The 13102-nt window shown below is 41.8% G+C and overlaps 1 protein-coding gene across 3 annotated transcripts in view; it reads left to right on the plus strand.

Moving 5' to 3' along the window:
- The window catches only part of CPM (carboxypeptidase M), a 32710-nt gene extending 19776 nt beyond the window's left edge, over positions 1-12934 (plus strand). For 2 of the 3 annotated variants that reach the window (XM_071552252.1, XM_071552253.1), the window contains 6 exons: positions 6634-6806; positions 8264-8448; positions 8699-8869; positions 9627-9779; positions 10741-10889; positions 11555-12934. In XM_071552252.1, coding sequence (XP_071408353.1) covers positions 6634-6806; positions 8264-8448; positions 8699-8869; positions 9627-9779; positions 10741-10889; positions 11555-11794 — 1071 coding nt within the window. In that variant the 3' untranslated portion in view covers positions 11795-12934. Of the gene's footprint in view, positions 1-6423; positions 6559-6633; positions 6807-8263; positions 8449-8698; positions 8870-9626; positions 9780-10740; positions 10890-11554 lie in introns of those variants that run through there. The other variant, XM_071552254.1, reaches the window with a different exon arrangement.
- The last annotated feature ends 168 nt before the right edge of the window (positions 12935-13102 follow it).

The following is a 13102-nucleotide window of genomic DNA, read 5'->3' on the forward strand; positions in this document are numbered from 1 at the left end:
GATGGAGGGCAGATTTCATAGAATCATAGAATCGTTTGGGTTGGAAAAGACCTCCGAGATCATTGAGTCCAACCCTTGGTCCAACTCTAGTCCATTTACTAGATCATGGCACTTAGTGCCACGTCCAATCTGCGTTTAAAAATCTCTAGGGATGGTGAATTCACCACCTCTCTGGGCCGGCCATTCCAATGCCCAATTACTCTCTCTGTAAAGAATTTTTTTCTGATATCCAACTTCAATTTCCCCTGGCAGAGCTTAAGCCCGTGCCCCCTTGTCCTATTGCTGAGTGCCTGGGAGAAGAGACCAGCCCCCACCTGGCTAGAACTTCCCTTCAGGTAGTTCTAGACTGATGAGGTCACCTCTGAGCCTCCTCTTCTCCAGGCTAAACCACCCCAGCTCACTCAGCCTCTCCCCACACCAGTGCTCCAGTCCCCTCACCAGCCTTGTTGCTCTTCTCTGGACTCGCTCAAGCACCTCAATATCCTTTCTGAACTGAGGGGCCCAGAACTGAACACAGTACTCAAGGTGTGGCCTCACCAACGCATGAACGATGATTTGGTCTTATCCATGATGGCATGGCTCTTGAATCCAGTATTGCTGGACTGCAAAAGGCCGCATGTAACTGAAACCTCTGCAATGAAGCAGCTCTGGCATTATCACTGCCCAGCTGCACACGTACAAGGAGTTTTGAACACAGAGACAGGCACTGTTTGCGTATCCACAGGGGCAGGGGCTGCTGCAGATTGGCAACTCGGATCACTGCCTACAATCTAAGATTTTTATTATCGTCATGAGGAAGTGAGGTGAGATTTTGTTTTAAAGCCAGACACAGTGCCAGACAGTCTGAGTAGGGTTGATCCTGGAGATGCCTAGGTGCCATAGGTGCTCTAAGTGGCATGCTACATTCTAGCTTGTTCAGTAGACAAAGCATGCACCTAGGGAACATTCCGGAAATAGAGCTATTCCTCCTTTTCAGGCCCTCAGGATCTTTGCCTTATGGGGAGGGTTCTGTGTATACGTTTAATGCACAGTTGGTGTTTTTTTTCTTATCTGATTGTAAATGTGTTTCAGATGTCAGGAAATTAATTCCTCATATAGAAAGGCATTGGAGATTTTGAATATTTTTTCCCATAGTCTAAGATTCTGCTGGATAGTCACTGGGGATAGATTCAACTACCCCTTCAATATATTAAGCAGATAAGTTTTGCCCTAATGATATGACAAGCTTCAATTTGTGTGCCATAATCTTTCATAAATTCAAATTGTGGTATTATAGCTACATTGATCCAGTCAGATCTTTTGTGCTTCAGTGACACTTTCCATAAATGATACAAAAAGAGAAAAGTTCTGTTCTGAAGCTTTGTTTGCTTATGCTGCCCTGCTAACCTGTAATGATCTCACAAATGACACTTGAGTTAGCTGGCCAGCTGCTCCTAAAACATAAAAGTTGGGGAGGATCCTGAATTGCATGTGTGTGGGCTGTTCACACATGCTGCTGGAAGCAAATCTAGGTTATTTGGAGAGCTGCCCAAAAGGGAAGTTGTAATAAAATTATGTGAGTACACAATACTAGGAAAAGAGTTGTTCTTTTCAGAACTGGTTGATTTTTTTTCTTAATACTGTAAGACATAACCAGCCAAGATGTAAAAGATTTTCGTTTGTATTTGTCACTGTGAAATAGAGTAAACTTTTGCCCCAGATTCACAGAGAGACAAGAAAAGACTTCTCCTGTTCCTTGGGTGCCTGTATGAAGTTGGACATCATTTTTAGCAGTACTTTTTGTTTAACCCAAGCCAGATTAAAACTACTTTAAACAGACTCATCAAAATGACGCTAATAGACTGCTCAAAATGCATAAGCCTTTGAAGTGTTAATAAAGTCTTCACTGGGGAAGGTGAGGGATAGTTTGCCTGCTGCTTTGGGGCAGCTCCCATTCTGAAATATGCAGCAGCTTCTCTTGTCCCAGCTTCATACTCTTACTTGAAAGATTTTGTCAGAGTGTACACTCACACGTTCCTCCCAGGGGAAGAACTTGTTCCACTTAACATTGACCACAATGGAACCCCTAAACACCTCTAAGTCATAAATAGAACTATCACCTTTGGAGCAGCAGCTATAAGGAAGTTTCAGCACATATTCCTATGTCCGTAGAACTGTGCAATACATTATGGAAGTGCTGTGCAGGGAAACAATACGTGCTCTAGAAAAGAAAAAAATATTTATTAAAAAAATTGCATAGGGAACTATTGTCCACCTACCTTCAGTATCAGCTAATGTAATGTTAAGAAGGTCAGAAGCACCAGAGATTTCAAAATTCAAAGCAGCAAGTCTCAGTGCTAACAACAGACTTTAAAAAAAGCTGGGTGTTGCTGAGATCTGTTACAACACAGTTCAACACTGCCTTGCCCCAGTTACCTTTTTCCTTATTTTTTTCCTCACACTCTTCTGAGTGGGAAAAGAAAGAGCTATGCTTTTCTCAGCCAGGTGAAGCCTTGTGCTGAGGAGCATGTGGAATTTGTCCAGGTAGTAACAACTTATACCAGTTACTAGTTCAAAAGCAGGCCTTATGTTGCCATTTCCTTCTGGGATAAACCAAGGAACTGCACTTCCATGTCGCACGTGTGGTAGTTCTCAGATTTCCATAGTGATTGCTGCGGTAGAAATAAAAGGATGTGTGCCAAACTGTTTGCATAAACAGTCACTTTAATGCTGGTGTATTTCAGTAAAGAAGGACAAACACAGTGGGGTGTGTTGTAGCGGTGCATAATAATTAGTGCTGTACAAGTGTTAGAAATAACATCTTGTAAGTGTGGCATTTAAGTGGCAAACCAAGATGGGCTGCCGGTTTCTCTGCTCTAACTCCAGTTCCTTAGGTGGAGTTGTGCCTGGTATGCTGAGCAAGACTGTGGAGCAGCTGGGGCTGAAGCAAGGAGGTTGGCGAGACTGTGTTGCCCTGAAACAGGTCCTACCTGATGGTTTGGATCTTTCTTTCGACATCATTCAATTTAAAAACCAGGCCCTGTTAAGGAAAGAATTTTAATAATAAAAATGGGCAGAGTCTATCCACCTATAGTCCCCTGGTATTAGGTCTCTATCATGTGGTAACAACAATGTTCTAAAACCAGGGATGCTGCAGTGAAGTGTTGCAGTGCAGGTGCAATTGAAGCTAACCTTAATCTTCTAACTGGCCTGCTCCTAGGGCTTCTTGAGTAAGCCCTGCTGTAGCTGAGCAGGGTGCTGACACAGCCGTGCCAGAGGGGAGAGTCAGAAAGTTTAAGGGATGTGTGTACAGAAACAGCAGTCACACCCTTTTCTACAGCGTTGATCCATGTCCTGACACATGCACAATTCTTCATTCAAGACTTCCTCTGAGGATCACTGAAAGCCTTTCCTGCTGACTTTCTCCCTTTGGGGCACAGGAGGGAACTGACATCTGAAAGTGCTCAGAGAAACTTAATGTCTAATTGTATCCCTAGAGGTGGGAGAAAGGGCCTTCCTTCTCTTCTCTGTCATCCTTCATGTGAACTGCAGCAAAACAAAACACCTGGGCATCACTCTTGGGATACTGCAATGAAAGCCAAATGTTCATCATGCCTTCTCAAAGCCTCAGAGCATATAAATGCTATCCCCTGCTCTTCTCTCTATCTCCAGGTGAGACTTGAGGCAGGTTAAGGTGTCTCTCCTTGACTTCACTGTCAGCAACTTACCTTCAGCATGTCTAGATCTTTTATTTAAAGCTCTAAAGTGAAACTGAATCGTAATTCTTATCCAGCTGAGGTACAGCTGAGCTTTGTAGTAACAGGGTAAAGCTTGACTGAGCAGCAGATACTTTCCAAGGGCTTGATCAAAACTTGAGCTGTATTTTCCCAGAAACAAAGATTTTCCCTCTCCCTCAGATACCTCCAGATGTGCCTTCTCAAGAAATGCAGAGTACTCTGGACCAAAATAAAACCAATTCTCTGTCACCTCACCAAAACAGTGGTAATAAGTGTAGTCTTCCCTCACCATGCAATGATAGAAGTACCAATCTAAAGTACCCTCTAATGATAGGGATAATCTGCATAGTTTAATGTGCTGAGTACTTGCGTACAACAATAGCTATACAAGGATTTCTGTAAAATTGAGTTGGTTTTAAAGTACTGTATACATAAGTCTGGGGCTAACTTTTATGTGCAAAGAATGTCATCTGTGAAAAACTGGTCATCTTTCATTCTTTGTAAACATTGTCCTTTTCTATCGCCTTCTCTTGCTACTTTATTTTTTTCCCCTTTTTGTTCCTGCTTCTCTACCCTTTCATTTGGTCAGACACTGAAGAGAAGTACCGTAGGAGATGAGTGCTTTCCCAGTTTCTCCAGACAGCAGTGCAGTCTTGTCTGTAGTTTAGCTGTCTCTGCGGTAGGGCCATTCCTGCTGATTCTGAGTCTGTTAGCTTTATCTTTCATGCCCTGGGCCATGATTTGGCTGATTTTCTCTTTCTTCATTTCTTCACCCACCCCTATATGCTTCCCAAGATGTCTATCACCCTGTTCAGGAGCTGCCCGTGCAAGACAGGTTCTGTTGCATCCCTTCGTAAATTTCACAGAGTATATTTATCAAACCTACAGAACAGTCTGTTTTCATGTACTCAGGTGCTGTTTTGAAAGCTATTGGAAATGGAAGAAATTAGGTACTTTCTCCCCTTTTTCCAAGCCCATTTTCTGTAGTTTCTAGAAAAAGAACTGCTTAGTTACTGGCACAGCATATGCATTTGTGTAATGCAGCTTCTTCTAGCAGATTACAACCAGGAGACCAGCAGCAAGGGTAAAATTTATGAACAAATCTGCTGGGGGGCAGTGTGGGGAGAGAAGGATTCTCCTTTTTCACTGTGCAAATGGCATGGCAGAATTGCTTGAGTACCAGTTCAGAGACAATAGCTGCCTTCAGGTATGACACTTAAAATGGTGTGATCCACAACTTAGAAGAGTCAAGTTTGGCTCTACATTGTTTGTTTGTTTCTTCTACAATAAACAGAAATTGGCATCTAACTGGCAAGACATGGTCTGTTCCCAACCCAAACAGCAGCTACACCCAGTTCTCCTGCCCCATCATGTATCCAGGCAGAGGTCCTCCTGGATGGTTCCCATTTACCTTAACACCAAAAGCACAATTTGCCACTTAAAAATGCACCAGTGTGAAAATTCAACAAGATATGAGTGCAGCAAATAGCTGTGGGGAAATACTGCTTTTGCCCTGCTTGATTCCACCTACCTTTTACCTGAGATTAGCTCGGTGGATTAGAGCATGCTGCTAATAACACCAAGGCCATGGGTTTGATCTCTTCATGGGCCATTCACTTAAGAGTTGGACTCGATGATCCTTGCAGGTCACTTCCAACCCAGAATATTCTGTGAAATATCTGTGAAAAAAATATTCATGTAATCTGTAAGCAAGAAGATGTGTATCTGCAACATCAGGTTCATCTGATAAGGCCAGTCCACATACCTCACTTTAGAAAAAAAAATCTTTGCAATATTTCCACATTAGTGGTGCAAGACTCATTCCAAAAGATACTGAGATGCTGTAGCTCTGGAGCAGAGCCTGCAGTGATTCACCAGACTTTCTTCATGGAGATAACGTAGAAATAAATTGTCTATAGAGCACATCTAGTTGCAAGTCTTGGCTTGTTCCCATTGTAGGCAGGATTTAGGAACCCTATAGTGCCCTTGAGGCTTGGGTCACAGTGCTATGGATAGTGCCCCTGGAAAGTATGGTCCAGTGAACACTGTAGTAGTAGTTTCTGGGGTAGAATAGAATTGATTGTTCATAACTCTGGATCTGGGACATGGCACTTTTTTGCCTGAAATCTGATCTAGGGAGATGTCCTGTCAGCTTTCACAATTTATACAAAGCTATATGAACAAAAATAGGTGTTTGGCTTTTTCTCTGTCTCTCCTTGTTCCAAAGTCTGCATCCAAATGCCCTTCCATGTCTTTTTCTAAGGATTTATATACACATTTGGTTTCTCCAATGCATGTGTTCATGGCATTAAAATAAAGCAATGTAATAGGGAATGGAACGGAAGTGTCTATGGGTGTCTATGATCCTGTATTAAAGTTGACTTTCATTAAAGGAAACCAGCAAGAAAAAGTCCTGCTCTGGAAGCATGGCAGGCTTCTCCTTTCTTTCTTCTGAACCATCACTGCCAAGTGGAGATGCACAGCACTGACATTTGTGCACAGAACCCAGTGTTCCTTGGGTGTCAGAGATGTGACTGCAGTAGAACTGAGAAAACACAGTGGGGTGTTCCCAAGCTCACATGATCTTTATCAGACAGTTTTAGTTTTTGATAAGGCTATGCCTTATCTATGCGAGATAAGTGGTCCAGCTGACACAGTTAGTTTCCGATTATACAAAAAGGTCTGGCTTATCTGGGTTTAAAACCCTTGTGAAAATCCAGCAGTGTTTCATCTATGAAATTGCTAAATATATTTAGGGGAGAGTATAAAACAAACCAGTGTTAATTAGAATGCTCTTGTATGTCTGTGTAATCCAGTAAGAAAAACCTGGAAGTGCAAGGCGGTGGGTTTTTTTTTATTTTCTTCTTTGTCTTCCATAGCAGATGTAAAATAAAATCTATGTTTTTTTTTAATACAGACTGTTGGGAGAGAAATCTTGCTCCATTTGATAGACCTCCTGGTGACCAGCTATAGACGTGACCCAGTTATTACCCGGTTACTCAATAATACCCGGATTCATATCATGCCAACAATGAATCCTGATGGATTTGAAGCCACAGAAGTGCCTGATTGTTATTACACACGAGGAAGGTAAGGGTGGCTTATGAAGGTGGGAGAGGTAAAGGAAATGGGTGGAGAGTAATAATCGCAGATAGCCAAGAGACTGAATCATACTTGGTAGAGAGGATAGTCTCGAAGATGTGTTAGGGCTAATTTTTTCCAGTGCTGTTCTGAAGACGCACTGTTACAACATAGTTTTTGAAGACTGAGTCAGTCTGGTGTTTATGTGTGATGTGCCCGGAGAAAATTGGTCAGAATGGTGTAATGACCTCACCTTTTGGGCAGGAGACCCAGATTGTGAATGCAAGCACAATTCCCTATTTTGTGGCACCTTTAGGGTGCTACAAAAAAAGAAAGAAAACTCCACCTACAGGGATCTATTTTAGTTGGAGAACTCTGCAACCCTTCTTAATGAGAAAAAGGTGTGTCTAAACTTGTTGAAGGGACTTCTAGCAATGTGTTTAAAGATCATGTTGAATGCAGATTTAGTAAGAGGAAGGAATTATGCTGTGAGAGATGGCTATAATAGGTACTGCACTAATAGGTAGTAACAGGAAAAAAAACTAATACAAGAAAATGTAACTTAGCATTGCTTCCTGTACTGCTTCGCATTCTTTAATGCAGAGACCAAAAAGAGGATGAAAAACTTAAGCTAGAAGAGGGAAAAAGGGAGTGAGAGAATGGAAAGAAATGCTAAAGGGACAAAGTTGGAATGTGCAGAAAAAGCAAACTCATAAGCTAGAAGTTCTCTTGGATCACTGGCCATAGCGACATCAGAGACAAATGAAAAGGTAGTTTAGGTAGTTTAGTTCTTTAGGTGACAAGTGTAGGCCATCCTTTTTATTAGGAAAGAAGTTTATTCCTCAGCACATAGATGGGACTTGTATGGAGGAGGGTACTTTTTATCCCCTCACTGTCAAACGGAGTTTAACAAGTTTAATAATTAGCACCATTTATGGCAGATTCCCTCTTTACTCCTGTACTGACCTGTCTGAGTGAAAAAGCAAGTAGGCTTTTACACAGGCTGGACCTTCAGGTTCAGGGAGAAGAGAATGCACCCTGTGTTTGACAGATTCTTTATCTCTGTCCAGAGTATGGCAGTACAAGGGACACGGCCTTTCAGTAGTTACCTTGGTCTTCTGTGCAAGTGGGGAAAACACACACAGAAGGACGACATCCTCCTGGTCTGGCTCTGGGTTTTCTAATTCACATATGTGTAGCAGAAGGCATGCTATATGCATGTTAAGTGCTCAGCATTTATACTTGAAATACAATAGAAGAATTGTTTTATTTTATTCTATGAAAATTCCTGTGTTGCCAGAAAGCAAACTGAAGTCCATCGTCTTAATGCTTGAAAAAGAAAAAACTATCATCTTCATTGTTGCTGAAGACAGTAGCATGCCACAGATCTGGAGTACTTGGGAGGCTGGTGATGTAGAAGTGTCCATAAGCAAAAGAGTAATGCAAATATCTTCTCTCTTTCTAAGGTACAACAAGAATGGAGAAGATCTGAACAGAAATTTTCCTGATGCCTTTGAAAATAACAGTGCTAACATTCAGCCAGAGACTCAAGCAGTGATGAACTGGATAAAAAATGAAACATTTGTTCTTTCAGCAAACTTGCATGGGGGTGCCCTGGTTGCCAGTTACACCTTTGATAATGGTAACTCAGGTAAGCAAGTAAGAAATTCTCTTTTCCACAGCTGATTTTGTTTAGGAACATTAGCTGTACCAAAGCAAAATTTATGAGGATTCCTGCAAGATTCTTCTAGCTTTTGAGCTGTGATGGGCAGAATTTGATAAACGCCATCAAAATTTACTGCCTAATACAGCTATTCAGAAGGTATTTGTTGTGTGTGTAAGCCAGCACTGCATGTTTTATCAGTAATGAGAGTTACACAATTGCTGTCTTCTTTCTGCAGTTACTGGCTCTTCAGAAGGCTATAGCAGATCTCCAGATGATGATGTCTTTATTCACCTGGCAAAAACCTATTCTTCCAACCATGCCAGCATGTACAAAGGGACTGGGTGTGACAACAGACAAAGCTTTCCAGGAGGCATTACCAACGGGTACTCTTGGTACCAGCTGGAAGGTAAGATCTCAGCGATATTTTATTAGCTGCTTCTGATACGATGTTCTCGCTTTCTCCTGCCATCTTTGATGATGAAAGGGCAGTGATTTTACAGAGGCTGATGAGGGGAGTAAGCCAACTCCTTTCACACAGATTTTCTGAGCAGGACCTGGGTCCCAATCAGCAATTACACAAGTGAATGAGGCAGTCACTGCTGTTTGGCTGCCTCTGTGCCCTTGCTTAAGGCCTGCAATAGCTGTAGAGAGTACACCCACATGCACACACTCCTTGGCACCAAGATCTTGTCCTTTTAGAAAGAAAACCAATCTCCTGTTCATGTATCATCCCTTTTTCTTTTTGATCACTGAAATAAATGTTTTCATTACTGTTTATGTGTAGCCAAATAGAATACGGGTCCTGTGTACTGTGGTATTGTGTGTTGCTTTCACCATCTGAATTCAAATATGTAAAAGGCTCTTGGAATGGCTTTGGCAAACCTGTGAATTTATCTGCCACAATTTAGCTGGAAATGCTTGAACGAATTTAAGTCAAACACTCATCTTTCTCAGCCAGAATTGTCATAATTTGCTAAATGCCACTGTGCTTTAGAAAATAACTAGAGTAATTATGTCTGTAAATACAAGTATGGCATTGAGGAATAATCTATCCAATTTACTTTTCTTACTGCTGAGATGTAACATTTTGACTCTCCTATTTGTCTTTTACTTTGAACTTAGTTTTAATTTGCAGCTGAGCACTCTTTTATTTCGCTTTTAAGGTGGAATGCAGGATTACAACTATGTCTGGGGACAGTGTTTTGAAATTACATTGGAACTGTCGTGCTGCAAATATCCTCCAGCAGACCAGCTGGAAAAGTTCTGGAGAGACAACAAAGTTGCTCTGATTGAATATATAAAACAAGTACACCTCGGTGGGTATGCGAATGGGGATGGGAGCTCCCAACAGCCTGGGTCAGTGTCACTGCTCACAGGGGAGGAGCTCTGGCATGAACTTGGGAGCTTCTGAACACGAAGTGATACGAGGCCAGGGATGGGTAAGGGAGGAAAACTTAGCTGTGTCAGGTGAGGGGCAGTGGGTGCTACTACAGTGGTGCAAGGGGCTTAATATGTGCCAGGGTGGGAGCAAGGGACCGTACAACCCTGTCAGGGAGTCTGGTTTCCTGAGCAGCCCGGGGGCAGTCGTTTATTTTAGAGGTGTATGTGTGCCTGAGCACAAGTTTTGTGGCTCTTTGCTACTTGATTTCGTATTTTTTGAAAGGCTTTTCTAGGTGTGACCTGACTTCAAGGTTGTAAGAGCTGCTGCTTAGTGAAGCAGTGCTGCTTTACAATGAGTTGAAGGTTTTGAACAAATCTGTTGCTTATCTTGCATTTTGTTGCCCAAAATACCTGACTCCTGTTTTATCTCTGCCTAATGCTGGTGCTGCCTTAAAGATCATGTGTGAGAATTAAGGGAAGGTACTTCATAAGCAGACATCGTTGATATTCTGCCTTTGAGAAGTTCTAGAGAAGACTGACTTATTTTAAATTACAAAAAAAGGGGGGATCTGTGTGCAAAAACACCCACCAAGCCAGTACTGGTTTGAAACTCTTCAGTAAAATACACATACAATAAGCATAAATGATGCCATTAGCAAATGAGATTTAGGAGATTACAGTGCTTCTTTCTAACTTAACATGAGGATAAACTATTAACAACAAACAGGGACTTTCTGTTTTAATTCCTTTCAGTGAGACAGAAATGACTGGTGATATTATTAGCTATAACTCAGTGAAATAGTCTTTGAGTGCACCCAGCAACTGCACAGTCTGACTTTCTCTGAGAAGAGGGTTAACCACAGTTACAGGTCATGATCTCTCTCCTCTCTTTCATAGGTGTCAAGGGTCAAGTTACTGATAAGAATGGGAATCCTATTCCCAATGCCATTGTGGAAGCTGAAGGAAGGCCTCATATCTGCCCCTACAGAACAAATGAACAAGGGGAGTACTTTCTTCTCCTTTTGCCTGGGACATATGTGCTCAATGTAAGTGGGCAGCCTTACTAAATTATTGTTTCTAATTGTGTTGAGCTCCTGAGCATATTGAGAAGGCATCCTTAGAATAGTCACATATAGGAGCTGTAGACTCTTCAGCAGATTTAAAAGAAAGTAGTATATTTTGAGTCAGCAGAAAGGAAATTTTTTGATACAGTGACATGTCAAGTCCTCAATGTCTCGAGATAAGCACCCATCTGACCTCGATGGTGGAGCCAGCAGGGATGAGCGTCTGGAGCACAGTGACGTGGGCTTGAGGTGTTTGAAACAAACCCCAGAGCTCTCACGGGGTGAGGGGGTGGAGCGTGGGATCGAGGCAGCTGGGCTGACACCAGCACTGGTGACAGTTGTTTGCTTGTGTTGAAATGGTTTGCCTGCAGATGATGTTAGAGAACATCCACGCAGTGTAGGCTCTGCCTGCTGCCAGCCAAGGGCTTACACTTAAGCATCACCACAGCATTCCCTCTCTTGTACAGCAAGTCTTACTGCTGTAATGTGAAAACTTTACTCTTTTCTCATCCCATGTTCCCAAATGTGTATTCAGAACAATTTTTCACATACATTTAAAGTGTAAACAGGCACATTAGCCAGTGGTTGTTTCACATCTGAACTCACTGTTTCAAACTAAGTAAGAACACTTCTGTGTTTGCTCCTAGGCTACTGTACCAGGATTTAAATCGATGCTGAAGACAGTGGAAATACCTGACAATACTGGTAACTTCAGTGCTTTAAAGCAGGACTTCTCTTTCTCAGAGGTCTCTACTTCTATCAGACCGAGAGTTTCTTCATGTCCCAAAACTCCCCTCTACCAAGAGCTCGCAGAGTTTTCAGCTGCAGTAAAACCAACCCTACATGTCTTGGTTTTAATGACTGCTATGCTTGTAATTTTCAAATAAAGTCAGGAATGACATGTCATGGCAAGGCAAAATCTTCCTGCACAAATGTGGCTTCTCAGACAAAAGAATTGTATATGCAAAAGAATGTCTGTTTTTATATAAACAAAATTATCAGATTCACAACCATGTTCACTGTGTTTTGTAAAATACTGGCTTGACAATTGAATATTTTACTTTACCTATCATATTTTTAATTGTAATAGACTATCATATTTTTCTATGGAAGTATTTTACTCTGAAGAAAGTTTGTACAGCCTATGGAGATAACTGTAGAATTTTGATACAGAAAATACAAATACATTCTGAAGACTTTGCCTGAATTCAAAAAAGTTGAGAATTGTACTGTAAATGCTTCATGCAAGCTCAGGTTCCTCACTGAACCGGCAGCTAAGGTGCCACACAACTGTAAGTGATCAGATCAATCCTATTTTCTCATAGTAAGGCCACTGCTATAAATGAGGAATGGCATTTTAAAATAGGAAGAAGATGGAAATGAAGTGTAAGTATGTGCCAAAGGGCCATGCTGCTGGAAGCTGGATGATAATCTGAACCATCAGCAAAAAAGAATTTCTATCTCTGAAAACAGTGTTCTCCTATGGCAGAGCTGCTGAAAACAACATGGAAACAGTCACTGAAAGCTTTATACCTTGTCCATTATTAACTGAATTCGGTGTGGAACAGAACCACAGACAATTCAGATTCTCGGAATAGCTTTAGCAATGGCTTTATATTGTTTAGGTAGCTTCAAAACCCTGCTGCTACACTGTTGGGACTGTCTAACACACATGCCTGGAGCTGACAGGCACACTCAGCAAGGTGCAAGCCAGATCTGGTTACAGAGGCTCATTTTAGCGCTGCCCTGGCTGGGCTGGGCTGGGCTGTACTGCAGGCAGGATTAGCAGATTCCTTTTGTCTGGCCAGTTGGAGTCATCCTCGGGGCCCTTTGAAGCTGTCCAATAAACACAAAATTCATCAAGAAAAGCCAGTTAGTACCATCTGCTGTGTTTATTTTAAAACTTTATCTGACAGTAAGTTTCTTAAGCAATTTCAAAAGTAAACCACAAGAGATTATCTTTGGAAACATCAATCTTTTTCTGTATACAGTAAATAAAAAATGCAGGAATGCAGTTAATCCTTTAATGCCTTTTAAAATCTTTCCTGAGGCACTGCTGTCACACCAAGCCCCACCAGCTGGGCTGTGGAGCTTGGGCATCAGACACTTGTCTGCGAGGTGGCTACATTCAGTGTGTGAATGCACTTCAGAACCTGAAACAGCAATAGGGGCTGTGTAAGATATGTTTTCTCTAA

Source organism: Pithys albifrons, chromosome 3, assembly GCF_047495875.1.
Source record: "Pithys albifrons albifrons isolate INPA30051 chromosome 3, PitAlb_v1, whole genome shotgun sequence".
Lineage (NCBI taxonomy): Eukaryota > Metazoa > Chordata > Aves > Passeriformes > Thamnophilidae > Pithys > Pithys albifrons.